This window comes from Orycteropus afer, unplaced genomic scaffold (assembly GCF_000298275.1).
Source record: "Orycteropus afer afer isolate SDZICR_OR568_19922 unplaced genomic scaffold, OryAfe1.0 scaffold00769, whole genome shotgun sequence".
Lineage (NCBI taxonomy): Eukaryota > Metazoa > Chordata > Mammalia > Tubulidentata > Orycteropodidae > Orycteropus > Orycteropus afer.
Genome location: NW_006922356.1, coordinates 556,350 through 569,788, shown reverse-complemented (window position 1 = coordinate 569,788; position 13,439 = coordinate 556,350). Strand labels below are relative to the sequence as shown.

At 37.8% G+C, this 13,439-nt stretch overlaps 1 protein-coding gene across 1 annotated transcript in view; it reads left to right on the top strand.

The window, feature by feature from the left end:
* WWP1 (WW domain containing E3 ubiquitin protein ligase 1) overlaps window positions 1–13,439 on the top strand; it is a 130,860-nt gene that overhangs the window by 71,349 nt on the left and 46,072 nt on the right. Inside the window, exon 8 of the mRNA XM_007957654.2 lies at window positions 6,864–6,959. Coding sequence (XP_007955845.1) covers window positions 6,864–6,959 — 96 coding nt within the window. The remainder of the gene's footprint in view (window positions 1–6,863; window positions 6,960–13,439) is intronic.

Genomic DNA, 13,439 nt, shown 5'->3' with positions numbered 1-13,439 from the left:
CATAGCAAATCCCACCTTGGAGTTTACAAAGACTTATGGGTAGAAAAGCCACACTAAGTAATTTACTACACCACAGTCAGCCACTGTGACACAGACATGTATGAAGCTGATTGTATGTCAAGAACCTCATGGTCTAATGGAGGAAAGAGATAATTAAACAGTTTGTGACAATGCAGCATAATTAAAGTTGTGGTAAAGATTAGGATGCTGTTGGAGGGAATATGAGGGGTGGTACGGTGGAGAAAATGACCTGTGCTGTTGAAATCAAACACTGTTTTCTGGAAGAGACATTTCAGATGGTGAGAGGTTTCATTCCAAATATGGCAACTCTATGTTCAAATCTCTAGCAGTCATAAAAATGAATAAGGTAGCTTCAGCAAATAGTAAGTATTTTGTTACAGCTTGAGTTCTGCATTGGAGGAAGCATGTAGATAGTGCTGAAGAGTAAACAGTCCTGCTCAGGGTTTGGGAGTTTATCCTGAAAACCGTGTTGTTGTTGTTGTTGTTGTTAAGTACCGTCGAGTTGGCCCTGACTCATGGCGACCCCTCCTTGGGTTTCCAAGGCAGTATCACTACGGAAGTAGGATTGCCCTGAAAACCATAGATAAGTATTAAAGAATTATAAGAAGAGTGATATAATCATATTTGTATTTTATTAAAATCATTCTAGCTGTGTTATAGACAGACAGATTGTTGGTTGCCAGGGGTGGGAGGGGAGGGGAAGGAACACTGCAAAAAAAAAAAGCTAAAGAGTTAAAGAGGTACGTTAGGATAGCAGTCAGACTCTTTTATTAATGAGGGGAAGCATCCATTCCAAATTAAATAGGTAAGTTCAAAAATTTAATTTTGTAGGGGCCAAATAAGCGCTTCAGCAGAGATCGCTAGCACCATTTGTGATCTCTGCAATAGAAGAATTTCTCATAAATCTAGATGAATGTTTTTCAGATTGAAATTGCAGATTGCAGCCCAGGTGATAAAAAGCATTTGAACACAAAAAAATGAAATAAATCAGTGCAGACTTAAAGTGGAAAGTACTGGAGTATGTTTTACGTGTAGGAAGAGTTAGTTAACATTGTTTCCTGACACTTTGCTTTTCTGGTGTGTGTATGTGTTTAAAATCCATAGATAAACAGCAATCTAGAACACACAGAGCTATTTATGTAAAATATATTTGTTATTGTTTGTATTGTGGTCAAAAAAGTTTAAAAGCCATTGATGGGATAAGAAATTAAGATAGCCTAAGCTAAGGTAGAGGTTGTCTTTTAGATTGATAAGATAGGTCTTGGAAATTAGTTGTGGGGAAGTGGAAGAGTAGAAATGAGAAATTCTGTGTATTGAAATCTAACTTAAAATTCACATAAATGGAAAATCAGGTTTGTGTATTTGTATGTTTCCCCCACTATCTGAAAGTAGAGTACTCCTATGAAACTTTTTGTGAGCCAAAATAGCATGAAGTGAAGAAGTAATTTATATGGGAAAACTTTTTGAACATTCCCAGACCCAAAAAATAACCTACCAAATCATACCAAACACATAAACCTGAAATAACACTAACATTTAGTGTTCACAGCCATAATTCAAAGCTATGGCAGCTTGATGCTAAGTGTAGTGCACAGCAAAGGAGCTTAGGGACACCAGTCTCGTTGCTGGGGGTGAGCACTGCCTCTCTAAGAGCTCTCTGCAGAGCAAACACTGAAGGCTAGCTGAAGGATAGTTTTGCTTTTTGCCCTGCTTTGTGAAAGTGAAAATCCTTTTTGGATTTCTTTGTTAGCAAAAACACATACTAATGTAGGTCTTTTGTAAAAACAAAGTGTCATAAAATAAACTTTTGGAAAGTAGGGGACACCTGTATTGCCTTGCTTCTTCAGAGAGAGTAAAAAAAAAATAGCTTCCTGTATCTTTCTCTGGACATCTGGTGGCATCTTTCCTAAGGCATTTGACTGCTAACCAGAAGGCTGGGGGTTCAAACCCACCAGCCACTCCCCAGAAGAAAAGTTGGGGACAATCTACTTCCGTATTGATACTGCCTTGGAATCCCAAGGAGGGGTCGCTGTGAGTCGGATCTGACTCCATGGCCACGGTTGTGTTGCGTTTTATATCTTTCTCAGCCCCCAAATAGTCTTCAGGCATCTGGGTGGTGGCATAGTTGACTGAGATACTGATTCTAGGAATAGTGTCAGACTTGGGGTGGGAGAGGGAAAATCTTGAGTTCTGCATTTGTAGGGCATCCAGCTGGTGATTTCAGGGAGGCAGCTGTATACACATTTCCAGAACTAAAGAAGCATGTTCTGAGAAAAAGAGGATTGTGGGCTTGAGGGTAAGATTTGAGTATTATGCCAGGTTTGATCTTGGAGCCTCCTTAGCACCTTTATATTTGCTCTGATTTTTTTTTTCTGGCATGTTTTTCCCCAGATACCTGTATGACTCACATTTAGGTCTCTGCTCAAATAATACCTCATTTTAACATATCCAGAGGCCTTCCTTGACCCCGTTGTCCAAATCAGCCTACACTCACCTCCCAATCCCCTTACCCTTCATTATTTTTTCCCATTTTATTATGAAAATTTACAAACATACAGAAAAGATTAAAGAATTTTACTTTACTTGCTGTATCTCAAAATCTCTTCATTCTGCTATCCATTTAATTTGTAAATGGGTTTCAGTCAGTTGTATGTTATCAGTATACTTCTTCCATCAATACTTAAGTTTGTATATCACTAATTAGAATTTCATATTTGTTTAAATTATTTTAGGTAAAGTTAACATAGAAGGAAATATGTAATCCTTAAGTGTACCATTTTGATGAGTTTTGATAAATTCATACATCTGTGTAATCCAAAGCTCTATCAGGATATAGAATATTACCGTCACCCCAGAAAGTTCTCTCAAGTCCCCTTTCCAGCCACTCTCTATTCCTACCTTCAGAGAGGCAATCAGAATTGTGATCTTTTTGCACAGAGATTGGATTTGCCTGTTTTAGAACTTAATATAAATGCAATCAATATGAACTCTCTTGAATAGAGTTTTTTGAACCATTATAAAATAATCTTAATGATTTTTCTTTATAACACTTCACTCACCACTTAACATCCATCTGTTTGTGTGTTTATTGTCTGTTTTCTCTCTAGTACACTGAAACAGGGACTTTATGTTGTCCATTTAATTATTCCTAATGCTTAACAATATACCTGCCATACAGAATATACTCAGTAAATATTTGTTAACAAGTGAACTAGTGCTTGATTAAATGATTTTCCGTAAGTGAGCATTTGGACAAAAATTCTGATTTGTGAATGTCTTTGGAAGAAATGGTAAAGGTCAAAAGCTATTGGAAAAAACAGATTAGAATTGAAAGACATCCATTGAATTTAACAACAAAGAGGTCATGGTGATCTTTGACAAAGTGGTTTTGGGGCAAATAGTGAGAGCTGTATTCAAACTGCTGTGAGTTGGGAGTGAATATTTTTCCCTGCCAAGATACTGCAAAAGGGAGGGATGAAAGGTGGGAGTAGACAAGAAAAAAAACAGAAGATAGACATGCAAAAGAATGAAATTGGCATCACCTATGAAAATTAACTCAAAAATGAATTGATGGTGTAAATGTAAAAACCAAAACAATAAAACTCTTAGAATAAAACATAGGGGTAATGCTTTGGGACCTAGTTTTTTGCAGTCTTAGATAAGACACCAACATCACAAGCAGCCAAAGACAAAATAGATAAATTGGACTTCATTAAAATTTTTGTGCATCAAAGGACTTATCAATAAAATCAGAGAGCACCTACAGAATGTGAAAGGATTTTGAGGAACCATATATCTGATAAAGTTTAAAATTCAGAATGTATAAAGAAGTATAACTCAACAACAAAGAGATAAGAAATCTAATGAGCAAAGGACTTTACATGACTTTAAAAATAGGCTTTAAAAAGGACTTTAACATACATTTCTCTAAAGATACACAGATGGTCACTAAGCATATGAAAGGATGCTCTATATCATTAATCATTAGGGAAATGCAAATCAAAGCCACAGTGTGATGTCACTCATATCCACTAAGATTAATACCAAAAACATCAGAAAAATGGAAAATGACAAGTTTTGGCAAGGATATGGACAATTGGAACCCTCATCCATTGCTGGCCCAGAATATAAAATGGTACAGACACTCTGCAAAACAGTTGGTGGTTCCTCAAAAGGTTAAACATAGAATTATCATGTGACCTGAAAATCCCAATCCTAGGTATATACCCAAAAGACTTGGAATCAGGGACTCATTTACTGTACACCAGTGTTCACTGCAACTTTATTCATAATAGCCAATGGTGAAAGGTATCACTCAGCAGATGAATGGATAAACAAAATGTAGCTTATCCATCCATACAGTGGAATATTACTCAGTCATGAAGAGAAATGAAGTAGTTCTGATATTGTGACATGGATGAACCTTAATATTACGCTAAGCAAAACAAGTTGGACACTAACAAACAAATACTATATAGCCTCACTTATATGAGATACTTAGAACAGGCAAATACAGAGACAAAGTTTATTAGCTGTTACCATGGGCTGGAGAGACAAAAGAGTTGCTACTTATAGGACATTGAGTTTCTATATAGAGTGATGAAGAACATTTGAAAATGGATAGTGGTCATGCCCAATGGCATTTAATTGTACACTGAAAAATGGTTAAAATGGCAAATGTATTGTTACGTATTTTACACACACACACACACACAAAGAGAGAGAAAGCTGATAAATGCTGCTTGAATAGACCATTTAATAATCTCAGAGGGAAATTTTTGCTTTAGTGTAATAAAAATTCAAGGACTGATTTATTATAAGAGTTAATATCTAAAAATAGAAAAAGAAGTGCCGTTACCAGGAACTTTTGGAAACCTGTTATATTTTTTCAGATATTTGTTTGGACAGTTAAGCTTTCATTCAGATAATAACCTCTTCCTTGGTATGCCATATTATAGGTATTCCTAAAACATGCTTATTCTGGTTATCCAGTGCTGCTCTGACAAGAATATACCACAGATGGGATGGCTTGAACAAACAGGAGTTTATTCTTACAATTTGGAGGCTTTAAGTCTGAGTTTAAAGTACCAGACTCTAGGGACTGGGTGAAAGCACTTCAACCTTGGGCTTCAGCCTGCCTCCTGCTCCTGGCCCACTGGAGGTAGAAGCTTTTCTTCACACAGCTGCTGGCTGCTAAGGCTGACAACCCAAGGCTGACAAGTAAAAAGGCACAGTCCCAATGTTACCAAACCATACGGCAGGCCATTAATTCAAGTCCACTGAAAGTCCCAAGGTCAGCAGAGAATGGCAGGCTGCTGAACGATGACATGGCTACATGCAGGGTTCAAGTGTGCCATAAGCTAGAGACTGTTTCCCAAGGCTTCTCCTTATATACAGGAAGCAGACCAAATCCCTAAGGCAGCTACTCAGCTGCTCACAGTAGATTCCATCATGGAGTTGATTACCAGTCTCATCATGGGGAATACTACATCCAGCCACCCAGCCACTCAACCAGGCCCAGACAAGTTGACACACAGACTTAACTACCACAATGCATAAAATGAAATTCCATGTTTAAACCCTGCTTCCCATTAACTTTTATTATGACACTAAAATATCAAGTTGTTTACTTTTAGTAAAATGCTTTATTAGACATACCTAAGTTTTTATTGCATGAATGTTCTAGTGTAGAATTTCATACTACAGTGATATTTAATAGGTAAGTTTCATGTTTATAATCTGGAGTTATGAAGTTGGGCATCTTTAGTGGTTGTGCTTACTACTTAGCATTATGTGACTTTTATTTGTAAGATCTTGCTTGAACAGAATTTTTCTTTTTGTAGGTGATTTTATGTGTGCATATGTGCACTTTATTTAGGGAATAACTTGAATATATATGGTCATCATGTATGAAAATAATACAAGACCTCTCATTGAAATAAATAAAATTTTTGAAAACAAGAATATTAAGCTCAAAATATACCATTATTTTATTGTTTTATTTTTTACATTTAAAGTTTTTCTTTTATATTTTATTAAGGGAAAACTGAAGAGAAGTTAGCTCTGGTGGCGCAGTGCCTAAGGCATTTGACTGCAAACCAGAAGATTGGTGGTTCAAACCCACCAGCTGCTCAAGGAAGGAAGACTGCCAGTCTACTTCCGTAAAGATTTACAGCCTCAGAAACCCAATGGGGGTCTCTGTGAGTTGGAATTGACTCTATGGCAGCATGTTTGAAGAGGGAGAAGCAGATATCACAAAGGAGAAAATGAGGAGGGAAAAATGAAAGATTGAGAGTCTTAGAGAGGGATATAATCCCAGAGACTTACCAAAATGAAAAGAAGTATAAGTGTGCAGAGAAAGGAACCATGGACATATAGAAGAAAAAATTTTCATGGAGCAGTATTACTACATATTTCTTTGAAACTAATTCTCCTAAAATCATGTAGATGTATATTTTTAAAGTTATAGGCAAAGATGGATGTTACTTCATTGATACTTTATGCTATGGCCTTAACATTAGGCTGAAAATTGCACCACTCTTAATTAAATTTCTGTCTTCTGATAGTTGGGAATTCTGTAAATTTGTAACTTTAAAATTTTATGTATTATTTTATCCCTTTCCTGGTAACTAAATTTAGTATTTGCATTTCCCATACTGTTAATGAAAAGGTAGTAGTTAAGAACCTAAAAAACACTGATAATTGAGAAAAGAAAGAACTTAAAAATACATATAACCTTTCAAAGTAAAGCTTATCTTCCTTTTCTGATCATAAGAAGAATTTATTTTTCAGATTGGCCTACTTTGTTGTGTTTTATTTTTATTTTTGTGTTTTTATTAAAGGTGGGAACAGAGGAAAGACCCCCATGGTAGAACCTATTATGTGGATCATAATACGCGAACAACCACGTGGGAGAGACCACAGCCTTTACCTCCAGGGTAATGTAGCATCTTCAATTATGTTTTTTCATATCGAATTTGAAAATTTATTTAGTACTTCATAAAATTAATTCTGCATATTAGGTTTCTTTTTTTTAAGGCCAGGGCCTGAAGTAGGCAGGCGTGAGGCTTGGACTGCTTTTTGCTTGGGGGAAGCTCTGTTTTAAGGCTGGAGCTCAAGCTAGGTAGGTATGGGGGTTGGGGGCAGCTTTTTGCTTGAGGGCGGCTCTACTTTATAAGGCTGGGGCCCGAGGTAGGCAGGCACAGGGCTCGGGGCTACTTTTCATTTGGGTGAGGCTCTATTTTAAGGCCGGACCCAAGGTAGGTGGGTACAGAGGGTTTAGGAACAACTAAGAAAGGTGAACTTGTCTGTCAGTTTGTCATCCTGGTGATTTACGTGTTGCTGTGAGGCCAGAGGCGATACCACCAGTGTTGCAAAATGCCAGCAGGGTTACCCGTGGTGGACAGGTTTCAGTGGAGCTTCTGGGCTAAGACAGACTTGGAAAAACGAAGAGGCCATCCACTTCTCAAACAATTGGCCAGTGAAAACCTTATGAATAGCAGTGAAGCACTGTCTGATATACTACTGGAGAAATTTATGAATAGCTCTGAAACATTGTCCGATATAGTGCCAGAATATAAGCCCATCAGGGCGAAAGGCACTCAGAATTTGACTGGGGAAGAGCTGACTCCTGAGGGTAGAATGACCTTAATGATATGGATAGAGCAAAGCTTTTGGGACTTCATTGGCTGATGTGGCATGACGCAAAATGAGTAGACATAAATGCAAACGCCCATTAAAAATTGGAATATGAAATGTACAAAGTATGAATCTGGAAAAATTGGAAGTTGTCAGAAATGAAATGGAATGCATAAAGATCGATACTCTAGCCATTAATGAGCTGAAATGGACTGGTTTTGGCCATTTTGAATCAAACAACCATATGATCTACTGTGCCAGGAATGATAGATTGAAGAGGAATGGTGTGGCATTCATCATCACAAAGACAGTTTCAAGATTTGTCCTGAAGTACAATATTGTCAGAAATAGGGTAATATCCATATGCCTACAAGGAAGATCAGTTAATGTTACAGTTACTCAAATCTGTGCACCAACCACCAAAGTCAAAGATGAAGAAATTGAAGATTTCTGTCACCTTCTGCAGTCTGAAATTGACTGAACATACAGTCAAGATGTGTTATCACTGGTGACTGGAATGCAAAAGTTGGAAACAAAGAAAAGTTACCAGTAGTTGGAAAATATGGCCTTGGTGATAGAAATAACACTGGAGGTTGCATGATAGAATTTTGCAACACCAACAATTTACTCATTGCAAATACTTTTTTTCAACAACATAAGTGATAGCTATACACGTGGACTTCACCAGATGGAATACACAGGAATCAGATTGACTACATCTGTGGCAAGAGGCAATGGAGAAGTTCAGTATCTTCAGCTAAAACAAGGCCAGGAGTTGATTGTGGAACAGACCATCAAGTGCTCATGTACACTTTCAAGCTGAAGTTGAAGACAATGAAAAACAAGTCCATGAGAGCCAAGACATGACCTTGATAGTATCCCTCCTGAATTTAGAGACCATTTGAAGAATAGATTTGATGCATTGAACACCAGTGACTGAAAACCAGATGAAGTGTGGGATGACATCAAGAACATCCATGAAGAAAGCAAAAGGTCATTAAAAAGCCAAAAAAAAAAAAAACACTGCCATTTGGTTGGTTCCAACTTATAGCGACCCTTCCTTGGGTTTCCAAGGCAGTATCTCTCTGGAAGCAGATTGCCCAGTCTTCCTTCTGAGGAGTGGCTAGTGGGTTTTGAACTACCAGAGAAAGGAAGAAAAGACCAAAATGGATGTCAGAAGAGACTCTGAAACTTGCGCTTAAATGGAGACTAGCTAAAGTAAATGGAAGAAATGACTAGATAAAAGAGCTAAACAGAATTTCAAAGAGCAGCTCGAGAAGACAAAGCCAATTACTATAATGAAATATACAAAGACCTGGAGTTAGAAAACCAAGAGGGAAGAACATGCTTGGCATTTTTCAGACTGAAAGAACTGAGGAAAATCTTTAAGCCTTGAGTTGAAATATTAAAAGATTCTATGGGCAAAATATTGAATGATGCAAGAAACATTAAAAGAAGATGGAAGGAATACACAGAGTCATTGTACCAAAAAGAATTGCTTGATGTTCATCCATTTCAGGAGGTGGCATATAATCAAGAACCAATGGTATTGAAGGAAGAAGTCGAAGCTGCACTGAAGGAATTGGTGAAGAACAGGGCTCCAGAAATTGACAGGATACCCACTGAGATATTTCAACAAATGGATGCTGCACTGGAGGCACCTATTCACCTATGCCAAGAGATTTGGAAGACTGGTACCTGGCCAAGTGACTGGAAGAGATCCATATTTGTACCCATTCCAAAGAAAGGTGATCCCAGATGTGGAGATTATCAAACAGTATCATTAATAACACATGCAAGTAAAATCTTAATGAAGATAATTTAAAAACGGTTGCAGCAGTATGTTGACAGAGAGCTTCCAGAAATGCAAGCTGGATTCAGAAGTGGATGTAGAATGAAGGATATCATTGCTGACGTCACATGGATCTTAGCTGAAAGCAAAGAATACCAGAAAGATGTTTACTTGTGTTTTATTGACTATGTAAACATTCAATTGTATGGATTGTAACAAATTATGGATAATGAGAAGAATGGGAATTCCAGAACACTTGATTGTATTCATGAGGAACCTGTACATAGATCAGGAGGCTGTCATTCGAACAGCAAGGAGATACTGCATGGTTGAAAATCAAGAAGGGAGTGCATCAAGGTTGTATCCTTTCACCATACTTATTGAACTTGTATGCTGAACAAATAATCTAAGAAACTGGATTATATGAAGAAGAACGTGGCATCAAGATTGGAGGAAGACTCATTAACAACCTGAGATATGCAGATGACACAACTTTGCTTGCTGAAAGTGAGGATGACTTCAAGCACTTGCTGATGAAGATCAAAGACTACAGTCTACAGTATGGATTACACCTCAATATGAAGAAAACAAAAGTGCTTACAACTGGTCCAATAAACAGCTTGGAAAAAAGATTGAAGTTTTCAAGGACTTCATCTTACTTGATTCTACAGTCAATACCAATGGAAGCAGCAATCATGACGTCGGATGACATATTACATTGGGCAAATCAGCTGCAGAAGACCTCTTTCAAGTGCTGAAGAGCAAATATGTCTCCTTAAAGACTAAGGTGTACCTAACCCAGGATGTTACAACAAATGGATGCCCTGCTGGAGGCACTCACTCAGTTATGCCAAGAGATTTGGAAGACAGCTACCTGGCCAATTGTCTGGAAGAGATCCATATTTGTACCCATTCCAAAGAAAGGTGATCCCACAGAATGTGGAAATTATCGAACAATATCATTAATATCACATGCAAGTAAAATCATGTATGGTATTTTCAACCACCTCTTTAGGAGTACCTGAGTGGTACAAATGGTTAAGCAGTAGACTGCTAGCCAAAGGGTTGGCAGTTTGAACCCATCCAGAGGTGCCTTGGCAGACAGGTCTGGTGATCAGTTTCTGAAAGGTCATAGCCTTGAAAATTCTATGGAGTTTCTACTCTGCGTACATGGGGTTGCCTGAATAAGGAAGAGCTGGACAATGAATAAGGAAGACTGAAGAAGAGTTGATGCTTTTGAGTTGTGTTGGAGAGGAATGCTAAGAGTACCATGTTCTGGTAAAAGGACTAACAATTCTGTCCTGGAAGAAGTACAGCCAGAATGCACCTTGAAAGCAAGAATGGCCAGACTTTGTCTTACCTACTTTGGTCATGTTGTCAGAAGGAACCATCCTTGGTAAAGTGGAGGGTCAACGAAGAAAGGGAAGGCCCTCAACAAGATGGATTGACACAATGGCTACAACAGTGGGCTTAGGTATAGCAAGGATCGTGAGGCTGGTACAGGACCAGACAGTGTTTCATTCTGTTGTACATAAGGTCTCTATGATTCGGAGACGACTCAACAGCAGCCGACAACAGCATAGTTAGATAGTCTTAAGAGCTTCCTCAAGAGAGTATCAAACATTGACATGAGTTTCTGAGAGCAGTTGCAGAATTTTGGTCCAAATTTGGTCCCTATTATTTGTAAAAAAAAATGAGAGGCTTGTTTAGGGCAAGTTAGGTATATGGTTGTCCATAGATAGGAATATAAACTGTCATTTCATGAGATGTAGTGAAGACGGAAGTAATAAAGTTGGTAAAAATAGTGATCTTCAAAGATTGCTACAAATAAAATTTTACTACATTATGGCTAAATTCATAATGTTGTTGTTAAATGCCATGGGGTCATTTCCAACTCATGGCAACCCCATGTGTACAGAGTAGAACTCCTCCATAGAGTTTCCAAGGCTGACCTTTCGGTAGCAGATCACCAGCCTGTCTTCCAAGGCACCTCTGGGTGGGTTCAAACCACCAACCTTTCAGCTAGTAGTCTAGTGCTTAAATTTGTACCATCAAGGTCCCCTAAATTCATAATGTTGTTGTTAGGTCCTGTCACGTCAATTTTCGACTTCATAGTAACCCTGACAGGACAGAGAAGAACTGCCCCAGAGGGTTTCCTATGCTGTAGGCACAGCAATGATTGTGAGGATGGTGCAGATCCCACCAGTGGTTCATTCCATTGTACATAGGATTGCTATGAGTCGGAACCAACTTGAAGGCACCCAATAGCAGCATTAATCATTAGAGTCAGGTCATCAGGTCTTTCTCCTGGAGGGCTACTAAGTGGGTTCAGACTGTCAGTTGCAGCCAAGCACTTCACCTTTGTGCACCAGAGCTCTTCAAATTCATAATGTTGTTGTTGTTGTTGTTATGTGCCGTCGAGTCAGCACTGACTCATAGCGACCCCTCCTTGGGTTGCCGAGGCAGTATCACTACGGAAGTAGATTGCCCAACCTTCCTTCCGAGGAGTGTCTGGTGGATTTGAACCGCCAACCTTCTGGTTAGCAGTCAAGTGCCTTAGGCACTATGCTACCAGAGCTCCGTTAAATTCATAATAGAGGCTTTAAAGTGAATAAAAACATACCTATTACATAGTAAATACATTTGATGATATTAGGCTGCCATTCAGGGCCTTTCAAAACTGATCCATTTTTCACTTTTATATTCTTATCTTTCCTAACTTTTTATATATGCTCTATTGATAATTATATTAATATATTAAATTATATTATTTGTTTTCCCCAGACATTCTGCCCATACTGGAATATTCTCCCTATTATTTTTGCCACTCAGATTATCCTTCCAGACTCCAATTTCAGTAATATAAAACACAAGAGTTCAGAAAACTCAGTGCAGGGTAATATGTTGTTGTTGTGAGCTCCTTCCTTCTAAAAGAACAAAGCACTTAGGCCTTGGACCTATAGTTTTAATGAGAGCTTACCATTAGAAAGCATGGACCCAGTATTTCAGTATGGCAAACCCTGAAGTTCATTTAAATTTAACTGACAGGATCATAGTTATAGCCATTTATTTAATCTGTTTGTTGAATGTTCTACTATGGGGTTTATTTCATAGATGCTGTTGTCAAAACATTAGAAAGGGACTATCTTTATGTTTAGAACCTATTAATAGCTTTCCACCCTTGATCTTATATTAACTTACGCTCTTTATGATCCTATTGTATGTCTAGTTTACTGAAAGAATTTACAATTTATTGTTGAAAGGATTCTTAAATCATTGTATAAATCAATGCAAAAATTGGTTGAACAGATACACCTGCTTTAGATGAATGGAAGAGATGGGAGTTGAATTGAACCCTGGAGGATGTGTTAAATTCTGGTTGGTAGAGAAATGGGAAGGAATTCTGTTCTGAAGGAGTATTAAAAATACTCCTAAATATGATGGGATGAAACATAAGCACATTTGGGACTATCAGTAGTTGATTTAGCTCTCACGTGTAGCACTTGACAAGATTTCATGGGAAATGAGGCTAGAAAAGTGGATAGGTTCATTTTTGTGCCATGCTGTCATAGGTGGAATAAAGTGATTCAATCTGTACTTCAGGAAGATACACTGATAGCAGTGTAGCAGCAGGGAAATAGTTCTGAAAACTATGAAATAAATTAAAATTCTGAACTTGAGCAGTGTCCATAGAGACAGATTGCTAAGTACACACTAAGCACTCAGTTAAAAAAAAAAAAGAGAAAGGTTGGTCAGATTGATATTGGGGCTGTTCACTCGATGGCTTTTTTCAGATAGCCTTTAAACTCCTACAGTAGAAGGGCAAGGTAATTAGCTGAGAACATGTAAACTGCAAGTTGCATGTTCATAATTATCCTGAAGAATATCAATATTTATATTCTTTTTAAGTTATTTTATCATTTGCTAGACTTGATTTTTAAATTATTTGAGTGGCACATTTGCTAAATACTTTTTAGTTTCTTATATT